The sequence below is a fragment of the Mandrillus leucophaeus genome, unplaced genomic scaffold, assembly GCF_000951045.1.
Source record: "Mandrillus leucophaeus isolate KB7577 unplaced genomic scaffold, Mleu.le_1.0 Scaffold252, whole genome shotgun sequence".
NCBI classification, from domain to species: domain Eukaryota; kingdom Metazoa; phylum Chordata; class Mammalia; order Primates; family Cercopithecidae; genus Mandrillus; species Mandrillus leucophaeus.
In genome coordinates this window covers 1,719,087-1,741,881 of record NW_012102610.1, presented here as the reverse complement: position 1 = coordinate 1,741,881, position 22,795 = coordinate 1,719,087, and the positions used below count along the sequence as shown (strand labels likewise).

Here is a 22,795-nt window from a genome sequence, read left to right as displayed (position 1 = left end):
TAGAGACAGGGTTTCACCATGTTGGCCAGGCTGGTCTCAAACTCCTGACCTCAGGTGATCCGCCCTCCTCAGCCTCCCAAAGTGCTGGGATTACATGCATGAAACACCGCACCCAGCCTATTTTTAATTTTTTTTTTTTTTTTTTTTTTTTACTTTTAAAACTTTTTTCTTAAAAACTAAGACGTAGGCCGGGTGCGGTGGCTCACTCCTGTAATCCTAGCACTTTGGGAGGCTGAGGCGGGCAGATCACGAGGTCAGGAGTTCGAGACCAGCCTGACCAACATGGTATAACCCCGTCTCTACTAAAAATACAAAAATTAGCCTGGCGTGGTGGTGGGCACCTGTAATCCCAGCTACTCAGGAAGCTGAGGCAGAAGAATTGCTTGAACCCGAGAGATGGAGGTTGCAGTGAGCTGAGATCACACCACTGCACTCCAGCCTAGGCAACAAGAGCGAGAATCCATCTCAAAAAAAGAAAAAAGAAACTAAGACATAAACACACATACTAGCCTAGGCCTCCACAGGGTCAGGATCATCAATATCACTGCCTTCCACCTCCACATCTTATCCCACTGGGAAGTCTTAAGAGGCAGTAACATGCATGGAGCTGTCATCTCCCATGATAGCAATGCCTTCTCCTGGATACCTCCCAAAGGACCTGCCAGAGGCTGTTTTATAGTTAACTATTTTTTAAATAAGTAGAAAGCCAAATAACACACTAGTGCACAGTAGTGCCCTAGGCCTACCAAAATAACAACAAAAATATAGTAAATACATAAACTGCTAACACAGACATTCATTATCAAGTATGATGCACACTGTAACTAACTACACATGCTAGGCTTTTTGTTTTGTTTTGTTTTTTTGAGACAGAGTTTCATTCTTGTTGCCCAGGCTGGAGTGCAATGGCGCAATCTTGGCTCACTGCAACCTCCGCCTCCTGGATTCAAGTGATTCTCCTGCCTTGGCCTCCCAAAGTGCTGGGGTTACAGGCATAAGCAACCACGCCCAGCCCGTGTGCTAGGCTTTTATACTGTTGGCAGTGCAGTAGGTTTGTTTATACCAGCATCACTACAAACACGAATAATGGCTACGCTGTCACTAGGCAAAAGGCATTTTTCAGCTCCTTCAGCTTCACCGTAATCATATGGGACTATCACATATGGAGTACATCATTGATGGAAATGTCATTACGCGGAGCTTGCGGCTCCTCACCCAGTCCTGGGCCTCTGTGTCATCCTAGTGGTGTCATGAGGGGTGGCAGAGGGAGAGTCCAAGTTACGGCAGCAAGCAGGTGCCTGTAGCGTACTTTCCGGGTGCTTTAAAAATATGTGAACGAATTGCTAATATTTACAAATTGGGAGCTGTCATATGAAGTTCCATATCCCAGGCTTCTTGCAGAAAACCCAAAATTTTGGGCCATCGCGGGCCTCCACAGCCCCAGGGCAATAGCAGGAGTGACTGTCCTTGTGTTCTAGGTACAGTCTCTGGTCCCCACGGCCCCTACTTTCCCACAAGCTGTTTCACTCCCAGACGTCTAGTGCTGCTTCTCCATCATATGCATTCTAAAGGCTGGCTGCTGGAGTGACAGCAGGGACCCTCATCCCTAAGGGTCTTCACCTTTGTGGTTCCCACTGAATCCCCGGCACCCAAAGGGTGAGGGGGGCAGGTGAGAGGGCAGGGCTGGAAGCAGGAGAGAAAGCCTCTTACTCCCTCTCTCCCCACTCCCCCACCCCCAGGTTCTGGGCCCTCTGTGCCGAGCAGGCTTGCCTACCTGCTAATCCCAGCGTCATATATGGGGTCCATCACTGACCAAAACGTCCTTATGTGGCCCTTGACTATACTTGAAACCACAGCCCCACCAGGTCCACCCGCCTAGATCTTGACCAGGCAGATACCAGGGAGAAGCCTGAAGGGTTGGAGGTGGGGGGTGAGTGCGGAGCCTGAGGCCTGCCAGCTTGCCCTGGGCTCACCTTTGCCCCTCAAGGGCCAGCCATCCAGAGTCCTGAAGCCTCGTCTGCCCACAACAGGGAAATGCCTGCTCATGCTGGGCAGCCAGGCAAACTCAGGGAGGCAGCAGGCAGGAGGTGGAAGTGCCTGGTGGAGAGGGCCATGTCAGGGGTTTGCAAACATCTACTTCACTGGTTTCAGGAAACTTGGACAATTCACTTAACCTGTCTGGGCCTCAGTCACCTTGTCTACAAAACGGACAAAATGATGACATCCCCTCACAGGGGGTCATGACGCATAATGGACTGATACGTGTCCAGTGATGAACACAGTGCCTGGCACATAATAAATGCTCCACTGATGCAGGGTGACCTGTGAGGGTGACGAAGAGGGCCCCACATGCAGACTCAGTAGAGAAGGGTGCCCCTCCCCTTGTCTGTGGGAAGCCAGCCCCGCAGCCAGGCTGTGTGGCTGAAGGAGGGGTCTCGCAGCTCGCGCATTTGCTGACGCAGTTGGCAGAGGCCAAAACAAGAGGGCAGCATGGGAGGGAGACAGCCACTGAGGAACACGCTGCTGCACATCTGTAGGCAGCTGGAGTGGCAAACACAGCAGTTGAACAGCCCCTGCCCAACCCCACCAGGCCTGGCCCCTCTGCTCTTTTGCCAGAGGGGACAACTTCTGGCCACCAGAAGATACACATCTACATCTGTCTGAAGAAACAAAAACACAAAGCCCTCTTCTCATCCCTCCCTCACCACCCCAGTTCCTGCAGAACTTCTGGCAGGAAGAGGCAGGGAGCAGCACTCGGTGCTGGCTGCCGTTAGCCCGCCTGCTCCTCTCAGTAATCCTGAGACTAACAGGACCACCCCATTGTACAGATGCAGAAACTGAGGCTCAGAGAGGGTGAGTCACTTGCCTGAGGTCACACAGCCAGGAGCGGCACAGGCAGGAATTCACTCTCTGAGGGCCAAAGCAGGCTCAATCTCACTTCAACTTGGCCCCAAGCCCACTTTACCAGCATGGAGGCCTAGGAGTGGACAAGGGGGTGGAGGTCCCACCAGAGCCCCAGCCCACACAATTCTGATCTCAACCAGAAGCTTCCCCTCAAAGCCCCAGACGCTGCAGGCCAGAGGTCCTAGAGGTGCACAGCCTGGCCTAGCCTAGAGGAGGTGCTGGCAGGTAGAGAATGCTGACACTGCCCGCAGGGAAACCCGCAGCACAGATCCTGAACTCCAGCTCACTCAGGCCCCCAGGATTCTGGAAGGCTCAGGAGGCCAAGGACTCCCAGGCATGGTTCAGCCTCAGGAAAGCCGCATCTGCGGCCTTGGCCTGGGTGCGTGAACAGGATGCAGCCCAGGGCTCAGAGACCGCCACCCTCCCAGCAGGGCCTCAGGACTTGGAACCACAGCATCCAGGATGCCAGCCATGAGTGGAGCTCTGCTTTGTGGCAGGCCTCCCCTGCACCTGGTGTCCACCGCAGGCGTTCTTCCCACTGAGAACACAGCTCTGGGAGGGAGCCATCAGTAAGCCCCTTTTACGGGTGAGAAATCTTGAGGCCCAGGATAGTTAGGCAATTTGCCCGAGGTCACACAGCTAGTGAGGGGTAGAGCCAGCCTCCAACCTGGGGAGCCCTGTGCCAGGACCCAGGCAGAAAATACAGAGATGCCTTTTACATCAACCGATCTGGGTTCAGAGCTGGGCTCAACACTTCCTTGCCCTAGGCCGTGGCCAGGCACAGGTTGACACCACAGTGGGAAGGGACTCGTAATCCCTTTGCTGTAGGGTCACTATGGGAACTAAATAAGATGAGGCATGTAAAGCACCGGCACGGGGTCTGGGGCTTGGTGCTCAGGCATGGGGCACCCACTGGACTGACCGCCTGCATTCTCCCCCTCCTTAATCCCCACCATGGCAGCGGTACTCTGCAGTGACTCTCGTGGCCAGGAGCCTTGACCCTGGGCTGGCCTCCTAACTGGCTGACAACACAATGTGGCAAAAGCAGTGGCCCAGCTAGTTCCGAGCCCAGGTGCAAGAGCCCGTGGGTGTTGAGGTTTACCGCACGCGTACTACCTCAGCCTCCATGTCTGACTGGCCATGTAACTTAGAGGATAAATTCCTGCTGTCTTTCCTCTGCTTCAGCCCAGAGAGCTCTCGCCCCAAACCCACACTTGGCCTCCAGGCCAGCAGGATTCCAAAATAACGCATCCATCCAGGAAAGGACTTTGCATTGGTTTGTTTCAAATCTCAGGCCTGCTTGCTTTAAACTGCCCAACAACTACCAGACTTTCATGTTCCCCACCCTGGACCCCAGTGAAAGCCAGTGCCCCAGGCCCACACCTCTCCCCGCACCTCCCCCTCCGCCCCAGCCTTGTGCTCCGACTTCCCTGTGTGTGTGGCCCCCAGGTGCACCACGTACCTCCCAGGAAGTAATAAAATCTCAAACTATCTTAATAATTGAAGGACTGCTCTCCAGCTTCAAGATCCTAAATTAAAACACCTGTGTGTTTCTAATCTTTCTCTTGTTCCCACAATGAGAACACACCAGAGCTAACCAGCTGGAGACCACGTGGCACAGACATGAGCCATCCTGGCTGAGGCCATCCCGGACCAGCTCAGCTGCCAGGAGATCACAGACACATGCTCAGGCCCAGCTGATGTCAGCCACGCCTGGCTACGTCAGCAGGACTGCCCAACTGGCCTGTGGACTTGGGAGCAATAATAAATGTGCACTGCGTGTGCTACGGAGGTGCTATGGTTGCCTCACTTGCATTATGGTGACAATGGGTCATTTATACCATGACTGAGGTGTGTCCAAGGAGGAAAGACTAACATTGGTTTGGTGAGAATGGCAGGAAGGCCACCCCACAGCAGTGTTGGTGGGAGTGTGACCAGGGAGACTCACTGGGGGACCCTCAGACGAGGTGGGTGGAGAGCTACGCACAAACTAAAACCACTAGGAGAGGCTGCCCCCCACCTCTCAGAATGGCAAAGTCCAGAACCTGCTGAATTTCCTCTTTAGCACTTTCACCATCTAACGTGCCAGATTTCAGATGTTCATTTTGACTGTGTGAATCCCCACCCCACGAGTGGCAGCTCCAGTCTTGTCTGTTTTGCTCACCCTGTCTCCCCCGTACCTGCAACAGTGAGAGAGGCACTCAATAAATATTTGTTGCATGAATAGAATGAGGAAAGAGACATTCTTATGCACTGCAGGTGTAAGTGAAATCCAGTACACCCTCCAGGGCGAACAAACGAACAACATCTACCAGGGCTATAAAAATACATCCGTACCTCCTAGAGCTGAGCCAGCCAGCACCTCTCAACAGAAATGCACAGGCATAAGGACCAGGGCTCTGGCAGAGAAAGCTCACGGCCTCCACTGGAAACAACCCCAATGCCCCCAGCCAGGGAACAACCTAGGCAGGGTCAATCCCTACAATGGAACATTACGCAACAATCAAAAAGACTCCCTTGCCGATACACGCGACAGCACAGTCTGTTCATTTATAAAAGTTTAAGAGCAGGAAAACTAACCTCTGCCATTATAAGTCAAGAAAAGTGGTTTCCTAGGAGGGGCACAAAGGAGGCTTCCTAGGGGCTGGTCTTGTCTCATGAGCAGATGGTCAGCTCCATAGGTGTGTTGTGTGCGTCTGACAGGTTCTAGTGGTTATGTGTCAATGAACAGCATACAAAGAAAAAAAGCGCAGACACATTGACCTCACAATTCCACAGTGGGGCATGCTATAGAGATGCTCACAGCAGCATCACTTTTTAAGAGCAAAAGACTGGAACCAACCTGAATATCCATCAGTAAGGGAACTGGTAAATCAAGATGGGGTCTGCATGCTGTGGGGCATTGCGGCCGTCAAACACAGAAAGGGGACTTTCCATGCAATGACAGGGAAAAGCTCCAATATCCATAGTTATTTGAAAAAGGCATAGAACAGAACGCTGTGCATCCTGTATCTTGTGAAAAATACGTGCACGCACCTACATGCTTGTAGTTGCACTGACCAGTGGTTCTCAAGTGTGGTCCTGGCCCTATAGGGTCTCCAAGACCCTTTCAGAGATCCATAAGGTCAAAATTATGTTTGTAATAACATTAGAACATTGGTTACCTTCTTCATACACTCTCCCCCAGAGCACAGTGTATAGTGGAGTTCTCCAGAGACTACATGACAGTGTGATGATGTCATCACTTTGAGGCTAATGGGATGTGTGCTTGTGTATTCTAGAAGTTTCTAGAGCAATCTCATGAACACATGCTCGGCATCATTAGTCATCAGGGAACTGCAATCTAAACCACGATGAGACGCTATTTCATACACACTAGGATGGCTATAACAACTGGTGAGGAGGTAGAGAAACTGGAACCCTTGTGCACTGCTGGTGGGAATGTAAAATGGTGCAGTCACTTTGGAAAACAGTCTGATAGTTCTTATTTTATTTTTTTGAGACAGAGTTTTGCTCTCGTTGCCCAGGCTGGAGTGCAACGGTGCAATTGTGGCTCACCGCAACCTCCACCTCCTAGGTTCAAGCGATTCTCCTGCCTCAGCCTCCAGAGTAGCTGGGATTACAGGCATGTGCCACCACACCCGGCTAATTTTTTATTTTTAGTAGAGACAGGGTTTCTCCAGGTTGGTCAGGCTGGTCTTGAACTTCCGACCTCAAGCGATCTGCCTGCCTCGGCCTCCCAAAGTGCTGGGATTACAGGCGTGAGCCACCGCACCTGGCCTCAGTCTGGTAGTTCTTCTAAGGGTTAAACACAGAGTTACCATGTGGCCCAGCAATGCCACTCCTAGATATGTTCCCAAGATGAAGGAAAACATGTGTCCATAAAAAAACTTACACATGAATATGAATAGCTACATTACTCATGATACCAAAAAGTTGGAAGAACAATGTCCATCAACAGATGAACAGATTTTTGAAATGTGGTATATTCATACATTATTCAACCATGAAAAGGAATTAATGACACATGCTACCACATGAATGGACCCTGAAAACATTGTGCTAAATGAAAGAGTCACATACAAGAAACCACATAGTGCAAGATTCCCAGAGAGTCCAGGGGTATCCAGAATATGCAAATCCATAGACTCAGAAGGGAAATTCCTGGCTGCCAGTGACTGGGAGAAGGAGGGAATGGAAAGTGACTGCTACAGGATGTGGGTGTCTTTCTGGAGCGATGACAATGCTCTGAGATTAGATTCTGGGGATGTCTGCACAACTCCGAATCCACTAAAACCCACTAGATTCTGCTCCCTCAAAGAGGGACTTTATGGCATGCAAATAATATCTCAATAAAGTGGTTTTATTTGCATAAACCCACAGAGTTAGTTTCAAAAATTAAAATAAAGAAACCCACCACAGGCCTAGCCTTGGCCCCGGACCCTCAAGATGGGTTAGGTCCAGCTGTGAAATGCACACATTTTGCCCAGGCAGACAAACACAGGGAGCCCCCAGTTACCAGCCACCCAGACCCACTTGTACCTCTAGGTCCCCCATGGGAACCACAAGCCCTCCTCCTCCACTGGGAGACTGGGGCTCCCCGCCACAGCCCCAAGATGAGAGTTTCTCCTCCATGAAATGGGATGTCCACGTGGAGTATCTCCAGGTTGTCACAGGATGAAACTTGCTGCTTCTGACAGATGCCCCCAAGCAGAGGGCCTGAACCCAGCCGCCAGCCAGGGCTGGTGGCAACGAGACCTGGGGAACTGGCCTGGAGGGGCCCCCAGCAAATGCAGGGCACCTGTCCAGCCTCGGAGCTCTGTGGACCCAGGGCAGCCACCTGCTCCCATCCTCTCCAACAGAGCCTCTAGGCACAGCTGTGCTCTGGGTCTCTGTGTTGACAAGAGAGGATGTGTTCCCTTTCGGGAGCTCCTTGTGAGGGCCCTGTACCAACTCTGCCACTCCTCCTAGCCAGGGATCCTGTTAACACATAAGTTGGCCAGTGTCACTCCTCTCTGCTCAACACCCTGCTGTAGCTCTCACCTCACTCAGAGTAGAAGCCAAAGTCCTCATGGTGGCCACAGGCCCTGGACAGCCTGCCCCAGTGACCTCCCAGATCCCCTATCTCCCTTCCTCTCCCCTACTTATCTCAGCTCCACTGACCTCCTGTCCGGGCACCTTCCTGCCCTGGGGCCTTTGCACTCGCTGCTCCCTCTGCCAGGTGTCCAAGTGGCTTGCTCCTCCCCTCCTTTCAGCTCTCTGCTCAGGTCACCACCCCAAGGGTAGGTCCCGCGTCCACCTACCCTTCCTCTCACCGTGCTTTAATTTTTTTTCTTTTTTTTTTTTTGAGACAGAGTCTCACTCTGTCGCCCAGGTTGGAGTATGGTGGCACAATCTCGGCTCACTGCAACCTCTGCCTCCTGGGTTCAAGCGATTCTCCTGCCTCAGCCTCCTGAGTAGCTGAGATTACAGGCGCCTACCACCATGCCTGGCTAATTTTTGTATTTTTAGTAGAGACAGGGGTTTCACCATGTTGGCCAGGCTGGTCTTGAACTCCTGACCTCAGGTGATCCATCCACCTACCTTGGCCTGCCAAGGTGCTGGGATTACAAGTGTGAGCCACCACACACGGCCTCACCCTGCTTTCTCTTAGCAATACCTGACATTACAGCAGGCAACTCCCATGGACTTGTTTACTGTTTTCTTCCCCAACAGAATGTCAGCACTGTGAGGTGAGGGTGGGGACCATACCTATCATATTCTCTGCAGAGTCCAAGGGCCTCTAGCAGGCTCTGCACACAGTTGGAGTTCTACAAATATTGGGTGGATAAATGAGTAAACTGGGGGGGATCCCCCTGACCACCCTTTCTCTCAGTAATTCCTCCTCACCCTAGTTCTCCTGACATCCTCTGAGCACCCCGAACCATCTCCCCTCTGTTCCAAGCATTTGCTTACACCTGTTCCTGGCCAGCTCAGACAGCACCTCCTCTGGGAAGCCTTCCTGAATCTTTGTGCCTTTGCTCAGCCCCTCCCCCAGCTCCAGCTCTACTTTCTCCCTGTCTCCCTTCTGAGGTTTCTAGAGATCTGTCCCCACAGCTGGATGCCTGTGTCTTGTTCAATCCCATATCATTTACTCTACAACCTTCATTAGGTGTCAACTGTGAGCATGTCCTGGCATCCCTGGGGAGGCAGAGATGAACGAGTATGGACTTGGTTCACAGGTTGGGGGCTGTGAGGAAGGCATGCCTATGGGATATCTGGGAAGGCTTCCTGAAGGATGGGCATGAGGGGCTCTGGAGTGTCAGCAGTGTTCCCATCCACTCATTCTGCTGCCCATAGCAGTGGCCTTGGGCAAGGCTCTTAACCAGCTTGGATCCCATTTTCCCATCTCTCAAGGCCTCGCACAGCACTTGCTGGGCATGGATCACGTGCAAAGTCCATTCACATGCAACGAGGGTGAAACTGGGGTCTCTGTGGGTTCCTCCAGGCCCACCGGCTGCCACCCCTGCCAACTCTGCTTCCAACCTGCTTACGGTGGGCAGGGCACAGAACTCGCCCTCGCCAAGCACCTCCTGGGTGCCCGGCTCCTGTTTCTGTGATTTGATCCTCCCACCAAGCTGGGGAGGTAGGCTCCACTCCCTATTCTCAGTGGAGCACAGTCCAAGAGGTGTGGCTAGCAGCACCAGGTCACAGGCGGGAGGTGGCGGGCTGGGATGGGGGAGGTGGGGAGCATGCATGTTGTAGGTGGGGTATGTAATGAAGTGCACGTGTGCCAGGGAGGGCATGCAGCCAGGCTCAGGAGCGTGGTGCATACAGTGTAGCTTCCAGGGTTTCTGAAATAGAAGCAGCCCCACCCCTAGCCCCCAACCCTGCCTCTTAATGCCCAAGGCCTCTCTGGTCTGGGCTGTGGGATCCTGGAAAGCAGCTTTGTTCTCAGGAGCCCCAGTTTTCCCCTCTGCCCTGAGCTTTCTCAAATGGATTTTTGGGTATGGGCTTTGATGAGGCCTGCTGGCTGACAGGCCTCCAACTAAGTCCCCCTTGTCTTGTCTGACCGCTGATCTGGCAGGGGACCCAGCACATGCAAAGGCCCAGAGACCAGAATAAGGGCAGGGACAGGCAGCTGCAGCTTTTGGTGCACAGGGAATGGAAGGTTTAAGGACCCAGTGGCAGAGGATGATTTCAAAGGGGACCCAGAAGCTCAGGCCTGGCCGGATAAACATCCACGCCTGCACCCCATCTCTCACCCTCCTGCCCACCCACGGCCCACTCGTCATCACCAATTCATGGGCTCTGGCTCTACAACCCACAGAATTTGAGTATGTGGCTTATGGTTTTGTGCCTCAGTTTTTCCATCTGTAAGCAGCAGGGAAGTCCTTGCGTCATGCGGCTGCTTTGAGGATTAAATGAGCTAATTCGTGTTCAACGCTCAGCTGAGGACTTGCTGAGTAATTAGAAATGTGACGATGATTAGTCACCATCTGTCCTCAGCCCACCCGCTGATATCTTCAACAGATATTTACAGAGCACCCTCACTGAGCCAAGGCTGCGACAGTGAGCAAGGCAGGCGCAACCTCGCCCTCGTTTACGGTCTAATGGGGGAGGAGGGCGTTACAGAGATGTACACAGGCAGGTTTATCCCTGGTCACAGCCATGTGTATGCAGCATGGGAGGGGTGGGAGACGGAAGCCCAGCAGGTGGGGGATCAGGCTGCCCAGCTGAGCCTCCTGGACTAAGTGGGGTTTGGACCTTAGAGCCCCTGGCTGCTGTTGTTGGGGGAGGCCTTGAGGGATCTAAATGATGGAGGAGCCCTTGGTGAGGAGAAGCTGGGGAGGTGGCTTTGCCCTGCTCAGCCCTGGGCCCTGCAGAAAGAGAGGTAATGGGGCCGGAAGTGACCCCTCCAGCCACGTTGCCATGGCAGCCCTGGGGCCTAGAGAAGGGGTTTCCAGCCAGTGCCCCAGGCCTGGCTGGGCTGGGGGTCCTGTCTTTGAGCTGGAGCCCTGCCAGGGATCCAGACTGCCTCGGCCAGGACGTCCCTGCCTCTGAGCATGTCCAGATGTGGCCTAATGGAAGCCACATGCCCAGCTCCCTGGGCTGGGGAGAAGGAGTCTGACGTCTGTTGTCACTCAAGGGGCTTTGTGAGGGCAGCTTTTCTGCAGGGCTGGCACAATGGAGGACCACATGGAGGAACCCTGGGGCAGGGTGGCCCTCAGGAGGTTGGAGGTTCCCAGAGCAGCTGGGGAAAGCCCCTGACCTGCAGAAGGCCTCAGCACAGCCTGTGGCCCCAGGAATGCATGGCAGGAAAGGGGCCCCTTCCTCGGGGCCTTACACAAGCAGGTTCTGCAGGGCAGGAGTATCTGAATGCCGTGATGCTCTGGCTAACAGGGAAACGCTAAAACTCAAATGACTGCTGCTGTCGACTGCAGACATCCCGCAACACTGTGACCCTGTTAGGCACCGTGCTCAGCACTCTGTGATTACCGAGCCCCGTACTCCTCACAACAGCCCTCTTAGTTTATAGGAGTGGAGAGTGGGCTACAGGGAGCTCAGGCCACCGCCTGTGGACACAAGGGCAGAAAGTGGTGGAAGCAGGCTTCTCTTCTGCCTTCTTCAGCTCTTCACTCTCTGACAGTTGTTTCTTTTTTTGTTTTGTTTTTGTTTTTGTTTTTGAGTTTCACTCTTGTCACCTAGGCTGGAGTGCAATGGCACGATCTTGGTTCATGCAACCTCTGTCTTCCAGGTGGTGATTCTCCTGCTTCAGCCTCCCAAGTAGATGGGATGGCAGGCGCCTGCCACCACGCCAGACTAATTTTGTATTTTTAGTAGAGATGGGGTTTCACCAAGTTGCCCAGGCTGGTCTCGAACTCCTGACTTCAGGTGATCCACCCACCTCGGCCTCCCAAAGTGCTGGGATTACAGGCGTCAGCCACCACACCCGGCCCAACCTCTGACAGTGGTTTTTGAGTGCCCAGCATGTGCACAGGAGCCGGACAGATGCTGAATGTACAGATTGGGCAAAACCCAGCAGAGACCCTGCCCTTGAGGAGCTTGGGTCTTTGACGGGGAGATAAGGACCCCAGCAGTCACAGAGGTGTGATGTTCTGAGCAGTGATATGAGCTGAGGAGTGAAGTGGTGAGCCTCACTCAGGGGATCTGACTCCTCCTGGGGGTCAGGGAAGGCTCCCTGGAGGGAGCCTTGAGCTTCCACTTGAGCTGCAATGTGGAGGATGAGGTGGTAAGTGGGCAGTGGTGAGAAGGGGGTGCTTCAGGCAGGGGAAACAGCACGTGTAAAGGCTCTGTAGCCAGAGGGAATTGAACTTGATTGAAAGGAAGCTCTGACTGTTGTGAGAAGAGGCTGGGGAGGGGCAGGAGGGAGCCATATAGGACAGAGGATGGCATGATCTGATTTGTGTTTGAGGCGCTCCCTCCAGGTGCGGGGCTGTCCCGTCTCACACTGAGGGAACGCTGGGCCTTTCCAATGTCCACGGGTCTGTGAAGCCCCCAGATTGCCCAGGCTGTGGCAGCACAGGGTTATCTGCCCAGATTAACCTGTTTGCTAGAGGACTCCTGAAGCCTCTCCTCTCCAGTGTGGGCCCGCAGGGGTTTCAAACATGGGTGGGATCTTAGGAGCATCACCCCAGGGTCCCATGGAAGTTAGACCAGGTTTCCGGATCTGCAAGCCCCCAGCTGATGCGACAGAATCATCCCCTGCAGAAGTTCAAGGCTCCTAAAGTGAGCAGGAAGGGGTCAGCCTCATGGGGGCTGTGGCCCCTGTTTAGCAGCAGAGCCCTTTGAGGATGGCTCTTAGGTAGGCTCAGCGGACCCTTCCCTTCCTCACCGCAGCCCATGGGGTCTTCTAATGGGGTGTCTGATTGTGCTGGGCTATGGAGGACCTGCTGGGAGCAGGCATGGATAGGCAGGAAGAGGCCTGGGCTGCCTACCAGCCTCTGCACAGCCTCAGGCCGGTCCCCATCTGAAGCCTGGGTGCCCTGGTCCTGGCTGCCTGCTCTGATGTGCCCAATGGAGTGTGTTGAACTCTGTGTCAGGTGGCTTGGAGGATATAGGATATACGGTCAGGCTCCAGGGCCTTCCAGGCCCACTGCTCACTGGTTGTGTCACCTGAGCCTCCAGCACCACCGCAAACCCCAGTTGCCTCGCTGGTGAAACAGCGTACATGGTTGTAAGCACTCAGTGCTGCTGGAAGGACTGACCGGAAGCTGCCTGCCCAGCTTGGAGAGGGGCCTCCATAGAGTGAGGGTACAGCTGGTGTGGCCCCACCAACTCCACTGGCCCAGCACGGCCAGCGGCCCTGCTCAAATGGCCCACCCACCTTGCCTCTGTCCACGAGTTCACTTCCTTCTACAACACATGCTTATGAGGTTAGAATTTGCTGCAGACACTTAGAAATGGGAAGACGTCACATAAAATTCAGCTTTCTGGCTGACATTTGTTGAAAAATTGGCAGAGGTGGCCATGCTAGGCTCCTAGGTCACAGGCCAGCCACTGGGGCAGCTGAGACCGCCCTTCACATTTCCTGCCAGGGCACGCGGGGGCCTATCGGGCTGAGGCAGGAACCCTTCTCAGGGCCCCCAGCTCTGAAGATGTGCACCTTCTGGACCCTTGACCACAACCACAGCCCTACCAGAGGGCCCAGCACCTCCCACAACAGGAACCCCACTCCCACCCACCCACCCCATCCCAAGAGCTGGGCCTGGGAGAAGGTGCACTCTCACAGCCTCCTGCCCACATCAAGGGCCTAGGCTGGCCGCCCTAGGCCTGGCCCCACAGATCCAGCATGCCCAGTCCCAGGCAGAGACCTGGGGCAGTGGCCAGAGCCCGAGGCTGCCCTTCCCACACAAAGTGCCCTGAAGGAACCAGGACAGGGTCTTACCTTCAGGGCTGCCTCTGGGGACAGAATGGACAGAGTTGGGGTCTATGTCCTCCTCCACGTGGGAATGGGGCAGAACCTGCGGTTTCCTGGGCACTTCCCGGGTGGGTGGGATCCAGGCTGCATCAGGCAGTGGTGTGGACAGGATGGTGTGGGGGCTGGGCTTGACTGGGTCCCTGGGAGAGCCAGGCATGGCCTGAGTCGGGATGAGAGCGGCCTTGCCCGGGCCCGGTGCAGGCGTCATGCCCTCCAGCCCACTGCTGCGAGACGTGGCTTGTGCATCCGGGATGAGGTTCTCTTCGGGCCTTGCCCCAGCTTCTGCCCTCTCCTCCTGGATGGGAAGACTGGGTCCAGCTGGGGCTGTAGTGGGCAGCCCATCCAGCCCCCTGTGGCCACCTGCTGCCAGCTGCTCGGTGACAGCCATTTCCTCTCTCTCCTCCTCCTCCTCTTCTTCTTCCTCACTGTCCTCAGTCACTCTCCTAGCTTTGGCCTGCACTGGGGCTGGGGGACCCAGGGCAGCGGCTGCTGTGGGCCTGGGGAGGGCAGCTGGCCAGGGGGGTGCCTGGATGGTGGACAGTGGCTGACTCCCACCTCCCAGAGCAGCTGGGGGGCCCCCTGCGCCTGCCTGGACCTCACCCCCCAGGGCTGCTGCTGCTTCCACCTCGGCCACCTCCTGGTCATAGCTGTAGGGGTCTTCGTAGTGTCGCTCGGGGTCACCCTCCTCGGCATCTGAGAAGTTCCCGTGGCAACCGGGGAGCTGGTAGCAGATGAGCTCTCCGCCGGCGTCAGGGCAGTGGCAGGCCCGGCAGGGCGGCAGGTGAACAGTGTGGCCAGCTGCATACTTGCGGCCCGCGTGGACGCAGCCCACCTGGCCGCACTGTGGGCAGCTGTCAGCCACCACTACAGCCTCGATGCAGTTGGGCGGCAGCTCCGGGCACAGCATGAACTGGCAGCTGATCTTGCCGCCGCCTGGTGGGCAGGAGCATTCAGTGCTGCCGAAGTCCACAAAATAGGACTGACCAGCAGGCACGCGACCGCGCACGAAGCCACCCTGCAGGCAGTCGTAGTACTGGTAGCCCTCGCAGGCACAGCCCTGCTGCACACACGTGGCGCAGCAGGCACCCGGCTCCAGCGCCTCCTCAATGCAGTTCTCCAGCGGTGGGCACTCCACGCCCGTGCAGTCCTGCCGAGGGGCAGCTGCAGCCATGCTGGGGCCCAGGGCCAGGGCCAGGCCTAGTGCAAGCCAGGCTCCTGCAGGCTCCCAGAGCAGCACCATGGTCCAGGTCAGCCCAGGACGGTCCCCTCTCCTGCAAGACCCTGGGGGAATCGGAAAGGAAGCCTGTCAGTACTGGGTGTGCGCACACAGAGTGCACACCGGCACACACATGGGCAGAGGGCCCAGCCTCAGCCACCTCACACGCATGCCCTCATCCCCAGGAGCACACTAAGGACTGCCTCCCCACCCCCCACACAGGCTCTGTCACACGTGGGGCAGATCACAGACAAATGAGTGTGCAGTCACTGGCTGCCACAGGTGTTGACCTGGAGTTGCTGACAGCCCCACGTGTGTTTGCTGGGCCACTCAACCCTCCACCCTCACCTGCATTCTGAGGCAGACCCTCTGAGTGAGCCCTCGTGCCCACACACACACGCATGCACAGCCCCACACCCACTCGGTTGCACTCACCAGGGCACATTAAGCAACATGCCCCAAAACCCTCCACGCAGACACACACACTGTCTCACCCACAGCATGCCCATGTGCCAGTACACACCCTGGGCAGCCTCACACACACAGTCCCATGCACACACCCGACCAATCCCTGCCCAGATCCCTGACTCAGTCCCCAGCCACGCACCACAGCTGCTGGCCAGAAAATATGGTCAGTGGGGAAATGCTGGGCAAGAACAAGACCCCCACTATAGCCCCAGCCCGCAGACCCTAGGACTCAGGAACACCCCTGTGAGACCCCCGGGACTGCAGGCTTAGCCCCAGGGGATGCTCCTGTCCCCCTCCCCAGTAGCACTGGCAAATGCATCCTGATGCCTTGCTGTCCCTAACACCCCTCCAACTCCCCCAGTCATGTCCATTCTCCCTGCAATCCATCTCCACTCCCTCCCCACGGTCTCTACCCTTCCTTCCGTCTCTAGGCCCTGTCTCCGCTCCAGCCTCACCTCCGGTCTGCACTGGAACAGCCCCGCCACCTCCCTGCCCACCCTGACTCCACTCCTCCCCCTTCCCAGGGAACCCAGTCTGGTCTGATGGTAGCTGGCCCCAACGTGCCACGGCCCCACAGCCTGCCCCAGTTTCCCATGGTCAGCAAGGAAAGGTCTGGATTCCCAGCTGAGCCTGGCATTCAAGGCCCTACAGGAGCCATCCCAACCTGACCCTCCCACGGGCCCTTAGGCCTGAACTTCCCCAAGGGATCTCTTCTTTCATCTTGCACAAGCCACTCAAATGCCACCTTTTCACCAATCCTCATGCCTCCTCCCTCCTCCACCCTGGCCCAAGTCCCTAGTGCCTGTAGCCCCACTTGTGACCCAGTGGCCATGCCTGCCTCTTCTAGACAGCTTGCTCCCCAAAGTCACAGGCAAGAGCTCCTTCTCCGACTCCCAGCCTAAAGCCCAACCCCACAAGGCAGTGACAGAGGGACAATGGGGCTCATCGCCACAGCAGTGGTCCCCAGGCTGGCCCCATCTCTGAAGGAACGCCTCCTCTGTGCCCAGCCCCTCTAGGAACTGGGGGTTTATCAACCAGCAAGACAGGTTCCCAGCATCCTCCCAGCACTGACACCCTCAGAGGTGGAGGGGCAGATAATAAACCCAAGAGCAGATCTGTAGAGAACTGAACGCCAGGCAGGCACGAGCCCCACGATGACATAAACAAAGGGAATCAAGGAGACGCGGCAGTGTCCATGGCAGTGTCGGGGGAGCCTGCGTCAGCCTGGTGGAAGAGGAGGGCTTCTCTGAGGAGGGCGTCAGGCAGGGAATGGCAGGGCCAAGGGGTTGAGGCCAGACCAGCCGCAGGCAGGTGAGGGACAGAGAGGGCCGCTAGGGCTGAGCCATGCCAGCACAACAGAGGTAACTGCGGAGCAATGGGCTTACGGCCTGCTGTGAGGGCCTCTGGGTGTGCCTGCAAGTGCTAGAGGCTGGGACTCTCCAGTGCAAGGGACCCACCCAGCTGCCTACTGCAGGGGAGCCAGCAGGGAGCAGGTGAGAGAGCCCAGGGCAGTGAGCGAAGACAGCAGGAGTCAGTGGCACAGGGGATCTATTCTGAAGGTAGGACCCACAGGATTTGCTGATGGATAGGATGCAGTGGACAGAAGAGAGAAGTCCAGGAGCACCTGGAAGGGGGAGCTGTGTGACTGAGGCAGGGAAGGCTGCGGTGGAGGTCCATGGACAGGCAGGGAGATAGAAGCCCATGCCCAGACCAGGTTCAGGGCCAGGGGAGTACCACGGAGCCTTTGGGGCCTTGAGGGCTGACGCCCCTGCCCTCACACTGAGATGCCACCTCAGGAGACTGGAGAACTCTGTAAAGCCACTGACATTAGGAGTGGGCCCCTGGGAGAATCAGGGCCTTTAATTCCAGTCAGCAAAAGCAAGGGCCCTCCAGACTGCAAGGGAGAGGTCCTCAGGTCCACTCTCAACAGTTCCTTTCTGTGTTTGTTTTTAGAGGCAGGGTCTCACTCTGTTTTCCAGGCTAGAGCACAGTTGTGTGATCATAGCTCATTGCAGCCTCAACCTCCCGAGCTCAAGCCATCTTCCCACCTCAGCCTTCTGAGTAGGTGGAACTACAGGTACACACCACTACACCCAGCTAATTTTTTTCTTTAACAGGGGTCTCACTGTGTTGCCCAGGTTGGTCTTGAACTCTTGACTTCAAGTGATCCTCCCACCTCAGCTTCCTACAGTGCTGGGATTACAGGCATGAGCCACCATGCCAGCTGACAGTGCCTTTTAGGAAAGAAAATCTTTGGCCAGGCGAGGTGGCTCACACCTGTAATCCCAGCACTTGGGAGGCCAAGACAGGTGGACCACTTGAGGTCAGGAGTTCAACACCTGGTCAACATGGTGAAACCCAATCTCTACCAGAAATATAAAAATTAGCTAGGCATGATGGCAAGCACCTGTAATCCCAGCAACTCGGGAGGCTGAGGCAGAAGAACTGCTTGAACCCCGGAGGTGGAGCTTGTAGTGAGTCGAGATCGTGCCACTGCACTCCATCCTGGACAACAGAGTGAGACCCCGTCTCAAAACAAAAGGAAATCTCTGGTGAACTGCGACCCAAGCTCCCTGCCCTCCTGCCTTCCAGTGCATCACACACCCAGGCATGAACATTGCGTCCTGAGAGGACAGTACCCTGGCCACAGGACACAGGGCTGTCCTAGAATTTCTTTCAGAGGAACTTCCTGCCCAGCCCACCCTGCCCCACCACCTGGTCCACCAAGTCTGTCCCCTTGCTCTGCTCACTGGCACAGCCCCCAGGGTGGCCTGGCCCCTTGGCCTCCTGGGTGACCAGCATCACATTCTGTCCATGCTCAAGCAATTCCAAACCTCAGGCTTGCCCATCTCCCCACTCCAGGCCCAGGGCAATCATAAAGAACATCAGGCCCAAGCCTGACTCTACATTCTCCACATCTACTGCGCAACCCTAGGCACGGCCCTTGCCCTCTCTGAGCCCTGGTTCTGCATCCACACAGTGAACATGTTCAACCACACCTCAGGTCATGGTCAGGGGCCCACCAGCATTCTCTGGCCCACAAGTGCATTTTGTTTGGCCCACACAGTGGGTTTCTCATTTTAAATTGGTTACCAGCATGCATAAATTGAAAACGTTCACATAAAAATTCAGGTTTCCAACTCCTGTTTCAAGCCACAGAGCTCTGGCCACCCTGAGATATCACATGGGGTGTGAGCTCCCAGGTTCCCCATGTCGTCTGGGCCCCCCCAAATGCATGCAGCTCAGAGTACCCTAGTGCTGCCTGAAGGTTGTCCACTCAGGAGGGGAAAGGACTATCTGGGATGTGTGGAGAGGGAGTGGCCCACGTGGGGTGGCTCACCTGGGAGAAAAGCAGACCCCACTGTCCTCACACCTCCACAGTTGTTCCCAATGGAACGTGTATGTGTGGGGCGGGAGGTGGGGGCATGGAAGAGATGGCAGATGTCAGCTTCAAGTGGAGAACGCTCCCTCCAGGGCAGGGACAGACCAGGCTGTTGGGCAGGAGGGAGCTCCCTATCACCGGAAATAAGCAGGCAGGGCTGGGGGACACTCGTACAAGAGAGAAGTAGGAGGGCACAGTCTCTACACTGCAGGGTCACAGAATTAAACATGCCCCTCCTGGGAGCTCCAACTGAGTTTACTCACAGCCCCAGCCTCTGCAGACAGCCCCCACCCCTCACCAACCTGAAAAGAGAAACCCCTGGAGATGGGGTGGGGAAGGAGGCCTGACCTCCCTGTGGGGGGCAGTCCCAGCAGTCAGAGCCCGGCCAGCAAACAAAGCCCCTGGGACAGAATGTGGTGGCCTGCCAGGCAGTCACACTACAGCAAGCCAGCCCTCCCGGGTGGGGACGCAGAAACCAGCAAGATGCAAAGTAAAACCACTGCAGTCTCTCCCTTGCACCCATCAGGAAGGCAAACACTAGCAGAGTGGTGTTATTATCATTCTTATGCCACCGGCCGAAGTGTCACCTGGAGCAACCTCTCTGCAAGGTAGTACTCATGGGAGAATTCAGCACATGCACTCCATGACCCTGTGCTTCTGACGCCCAGTGTGCGACTCAGAGAAGGCTGTACCGGGTCCACATGGCCCTGGTGGTCACCGGGCTGCCATCTGGGGACCGGAAAGGTTGGCAGGTGGAGGACACCAGGCCAGTCACTGTCCAGGCTGGCCTCAGGCTGTACCCCTAGGAGGGGTGAGGGTTGGCAACTGTTGGCATTTTTAAAGGATGCATGCTTTACATATCATCATGTGTGTAATATAAATCATGGCATTAAAAAATAGGCAGGAAACAGGATCTTGCTCTGCTGCCCAGACTGGTCTCAAACTCCTAGGCTCAAGCAATCGCCCTGTCTCATCTCCCAGAGTGCTGGCATCACAAGCGTGTGATCACAAGCTGGGATCACAAATACAGAGGAATGCGCCTAGCCATTCCTCTGTGTTTGGCAGCCCATTCTTCATAGGAAGAGCCAAAACGACAATGGGCATTTAGGTGACAATGAGGATGTCAAGCTACTATGAAGTGGCACTCAGCACTTAGCATCTGGGAGTGCACCCAGCACTGTGAGCAAGGCTTTGCCGCTGGAGTGGAGACACAAGAGCAGGCTCCAGACAGGACCAGCGGTGGGTGGGGCTACCACAGCTTTGGTCTTTGTTGATCAAATCCCTGCTGTGGGTTGGGGGACCAGGGTATTCTAAAGTGGCAGCAGGGTTCACACCTGGGGTGACGCACTCAGGGCCGTCACTTGAACGTGCACAGGGCAGTGTGGGAGCGGGGAGACATTCAGCCAGGGTCTTCCCCAGGGAGTGTCCAGCAGGGACAGGTGACTCAGCACACAGTGTGAGCCCCCTGGAGACCTGCCCAGTCCCCACAAGGCACCTGGTGCAGTCAGAATGGGGTGGGAGGGCTCTGGCACATCAGAGGCAGAAGTGCCTCAGGATGTGGCTCAGGCCCCAGCTGCCTCTCTCACCTGGCCACAAGCTCTTCACTCTGCTATCCAGAGAAGGGCCCCAACCTACCACAAAAACAAACACACATCCTATAGTAAAGCAACACTGCTTCCTTAGATAAATTAACCTCCACATTCACCCACAGCAGGCCCCAGATGAAACCTCTCTGGGCTGGCAAGGACAATGGAAGGTCAAGGTCAACTGGGGGGGGACATCTCCAGTGCCGCCACTGTGGAAAGTGGGGTCCCACCTTAGTGGCTACACAGGCCATAGGATATGACACTGGATCAGGAAGGAAAGGTCTTCTCGCCTCCAGTGCTGACCCTTCTGGCTCTGATGAGATCCAGCAAATATAGATCTGGGATGTGCACAGGCATTTCAGAGAAATGCTGGAAAACTGTCTAGCATTTAAAGATGTCCTGTACAGTATTTGGGATACATCCGTCACTTATCTGAAATTCCAACTTAACTGGGCAACCTCCATTTGACCAGGCAACTATAGATAAGAACGAAGTCTCAGGTTGGTGCCGGTATGGCTTTAAAATTTTTTAAATATTTGCAGGGGATCTCTTTTAAAAACTAATAAGCAGCTATATCAAAACACTGGGACTTGCAAACAGCTGAGGATGACAGCAGGGAAATAAACACACAACACACTCACAGACAAGACAGTGACAAAGAAACCCGGAATCAGTACCACCTGGCCCAGTGGCTCCGCCCACACGGCTGCCCCCGGGCCCAAGTCCAAGCAGAGAGCAGGCACAAACAAGATCCCCAGCCTGTCCACACACAGATGCGTTTGTGGGGCCCACACGGTGCTTTTTAAATTAGCTGCCAATATTATCCACTGATAATTAATTCAAGATGATAACTAATGTCAGGACATCTGACAATGAAGCTGTGGGGCCCAGCAATAGGGTTTCCCTGGACTAATTGGGATCCACACTCCCTTCAAACTGGCATCATTGGGCTCCCTGGGTCATCTCTACCAGCCTGAACACTCCAAGGCCAGAGCGTCTCTTGACCACACCAGGAGGAGAGAGGCCTGGATGAGGTGGGAGCTCCTGCCCCTCCAACCATCCCACCCCAGGGTCACCTCCAGAATAGCTTGGTTTCCTAGGTTAGGACCTTCCTCTTCTGTATGTGGTAGATGCTGGGAGTTCTCGCCCTCTTCCAAGGAGACCACCCCTAGCCACATGGTGTAGTCAGTCTCAGTAGGTCAGCTGCGTCAGAGTCCAACCCAACACCCACAGTAATGCAAGACCCACAGTGCTCAGAGGGATATGTGAGCTGCACCCTGTCTTAGACTGGGCTCCGCAGAAGCAGAGTCCAAGGCAGGGACGCTTGAGGGCATGGTCTGTCGGGGGAGAGCTCTCAGGAGAAGGGCAAAGGAAAGCAGGCAGAGCCAGGGGGAGCTGGGCAAGGCTGCATCTCAGCTGGAGTCCAGAGACCCACGAGAAGCCATGCAGTGTGGGGGGCACCCCGGTCTCATCCCACTCAGAGGCATGTCAGTCACTGGCCAAAGACCATGGAGAGTGACCTCCCAGGCACCTCATGGGGAAGTGACACCTGCCAGCAAAGGGCAGGTGGCTGGAGAAGGCACAGGTGTGAGCCATCAGCAGCCAGCACCTGTGGCCACTGGGAGACACGTGCACCACCAGGTGAGAGACCTGGGTGGGCACCCACAGTGGCCATGGAGTTTACTGAGCACAGACACACAGACACACAGACACACACTAGGCAGAGGCAGGCAAGACAGCCTGGTCCTAGAAACTGTCCAAAAATCTACCCTTAATTTATAAGTGGGCCTGAGACCACCTGAGGCCCAGAAAGTAATTTTTTAAAAAATAATATTGGCACATCCAAGTTCACTACACTGTTATTCATGATATAGTCGAGTGACACGGATCAACCCAAGTGACCATCAATGGATGGATGGATAAACAAAATATTCCATACAATGGAACACTATCAGCCTTAACAGGAGGGGCATTCTGACCCACGCTGCAACACAGATGAACCCTGAGGACACCATGCTAGTGAATAAGCCAGATACCAAAGGACAAATCCTGTGTGATTCCAGTCATCAAATTCAGAGACAGAAAGTAGAATGGTGGGTCCAGGGACTGGAGGTGGGAAGCAGGAGGAGTTTCTGCTTAATGGGGACAGAGTTTCTGTTCAGGATAATGAAAAAGTTCTGCAAATAGATAGTGGTAATGGTTGCACAACAATGTGAATTTCCATAATGCCACTGAGCTGTGCACTTAAAAAGGTTAAAATGGTAAATTTCAGCCAGGCACAGCCTGCAATTCCAGCACTTTGGGAGGCCAAGGCGGGC

General features: G+C 55.2%; 1 protein-coding gene across 3 annotated transcripts in view; it reads right to left on the bottom strand.

The window, feature by feature from the left end:
* FBLN2 (fibulin 2) overlaps positions 1-22,795 on the bottom strand; it is a 90,169-nt gene that overhangs the window by 50,584 nt on the left and 16,790 nt on the right. For 2 of the 3 annotated variants that reach the window (XM_011983617.1, XM_011983619.1), the window contains exon 2: positions 13,793-15,106. In XM_011983617.1, the coding sequence (XP_011839007.1) occupies positions 13,793-15,065 (1,273 nt within the window). In that variant the 5' untranslated portion in view covers positions 15,066-15,106. Of the gene's footprint in view, positions 1-13,792; positions 15,107-16,343; positions 16,685-22,795 lie in introns of those variants that run through there. The other variant, XM_011983618.1, reaches the window with a different exon arrangement.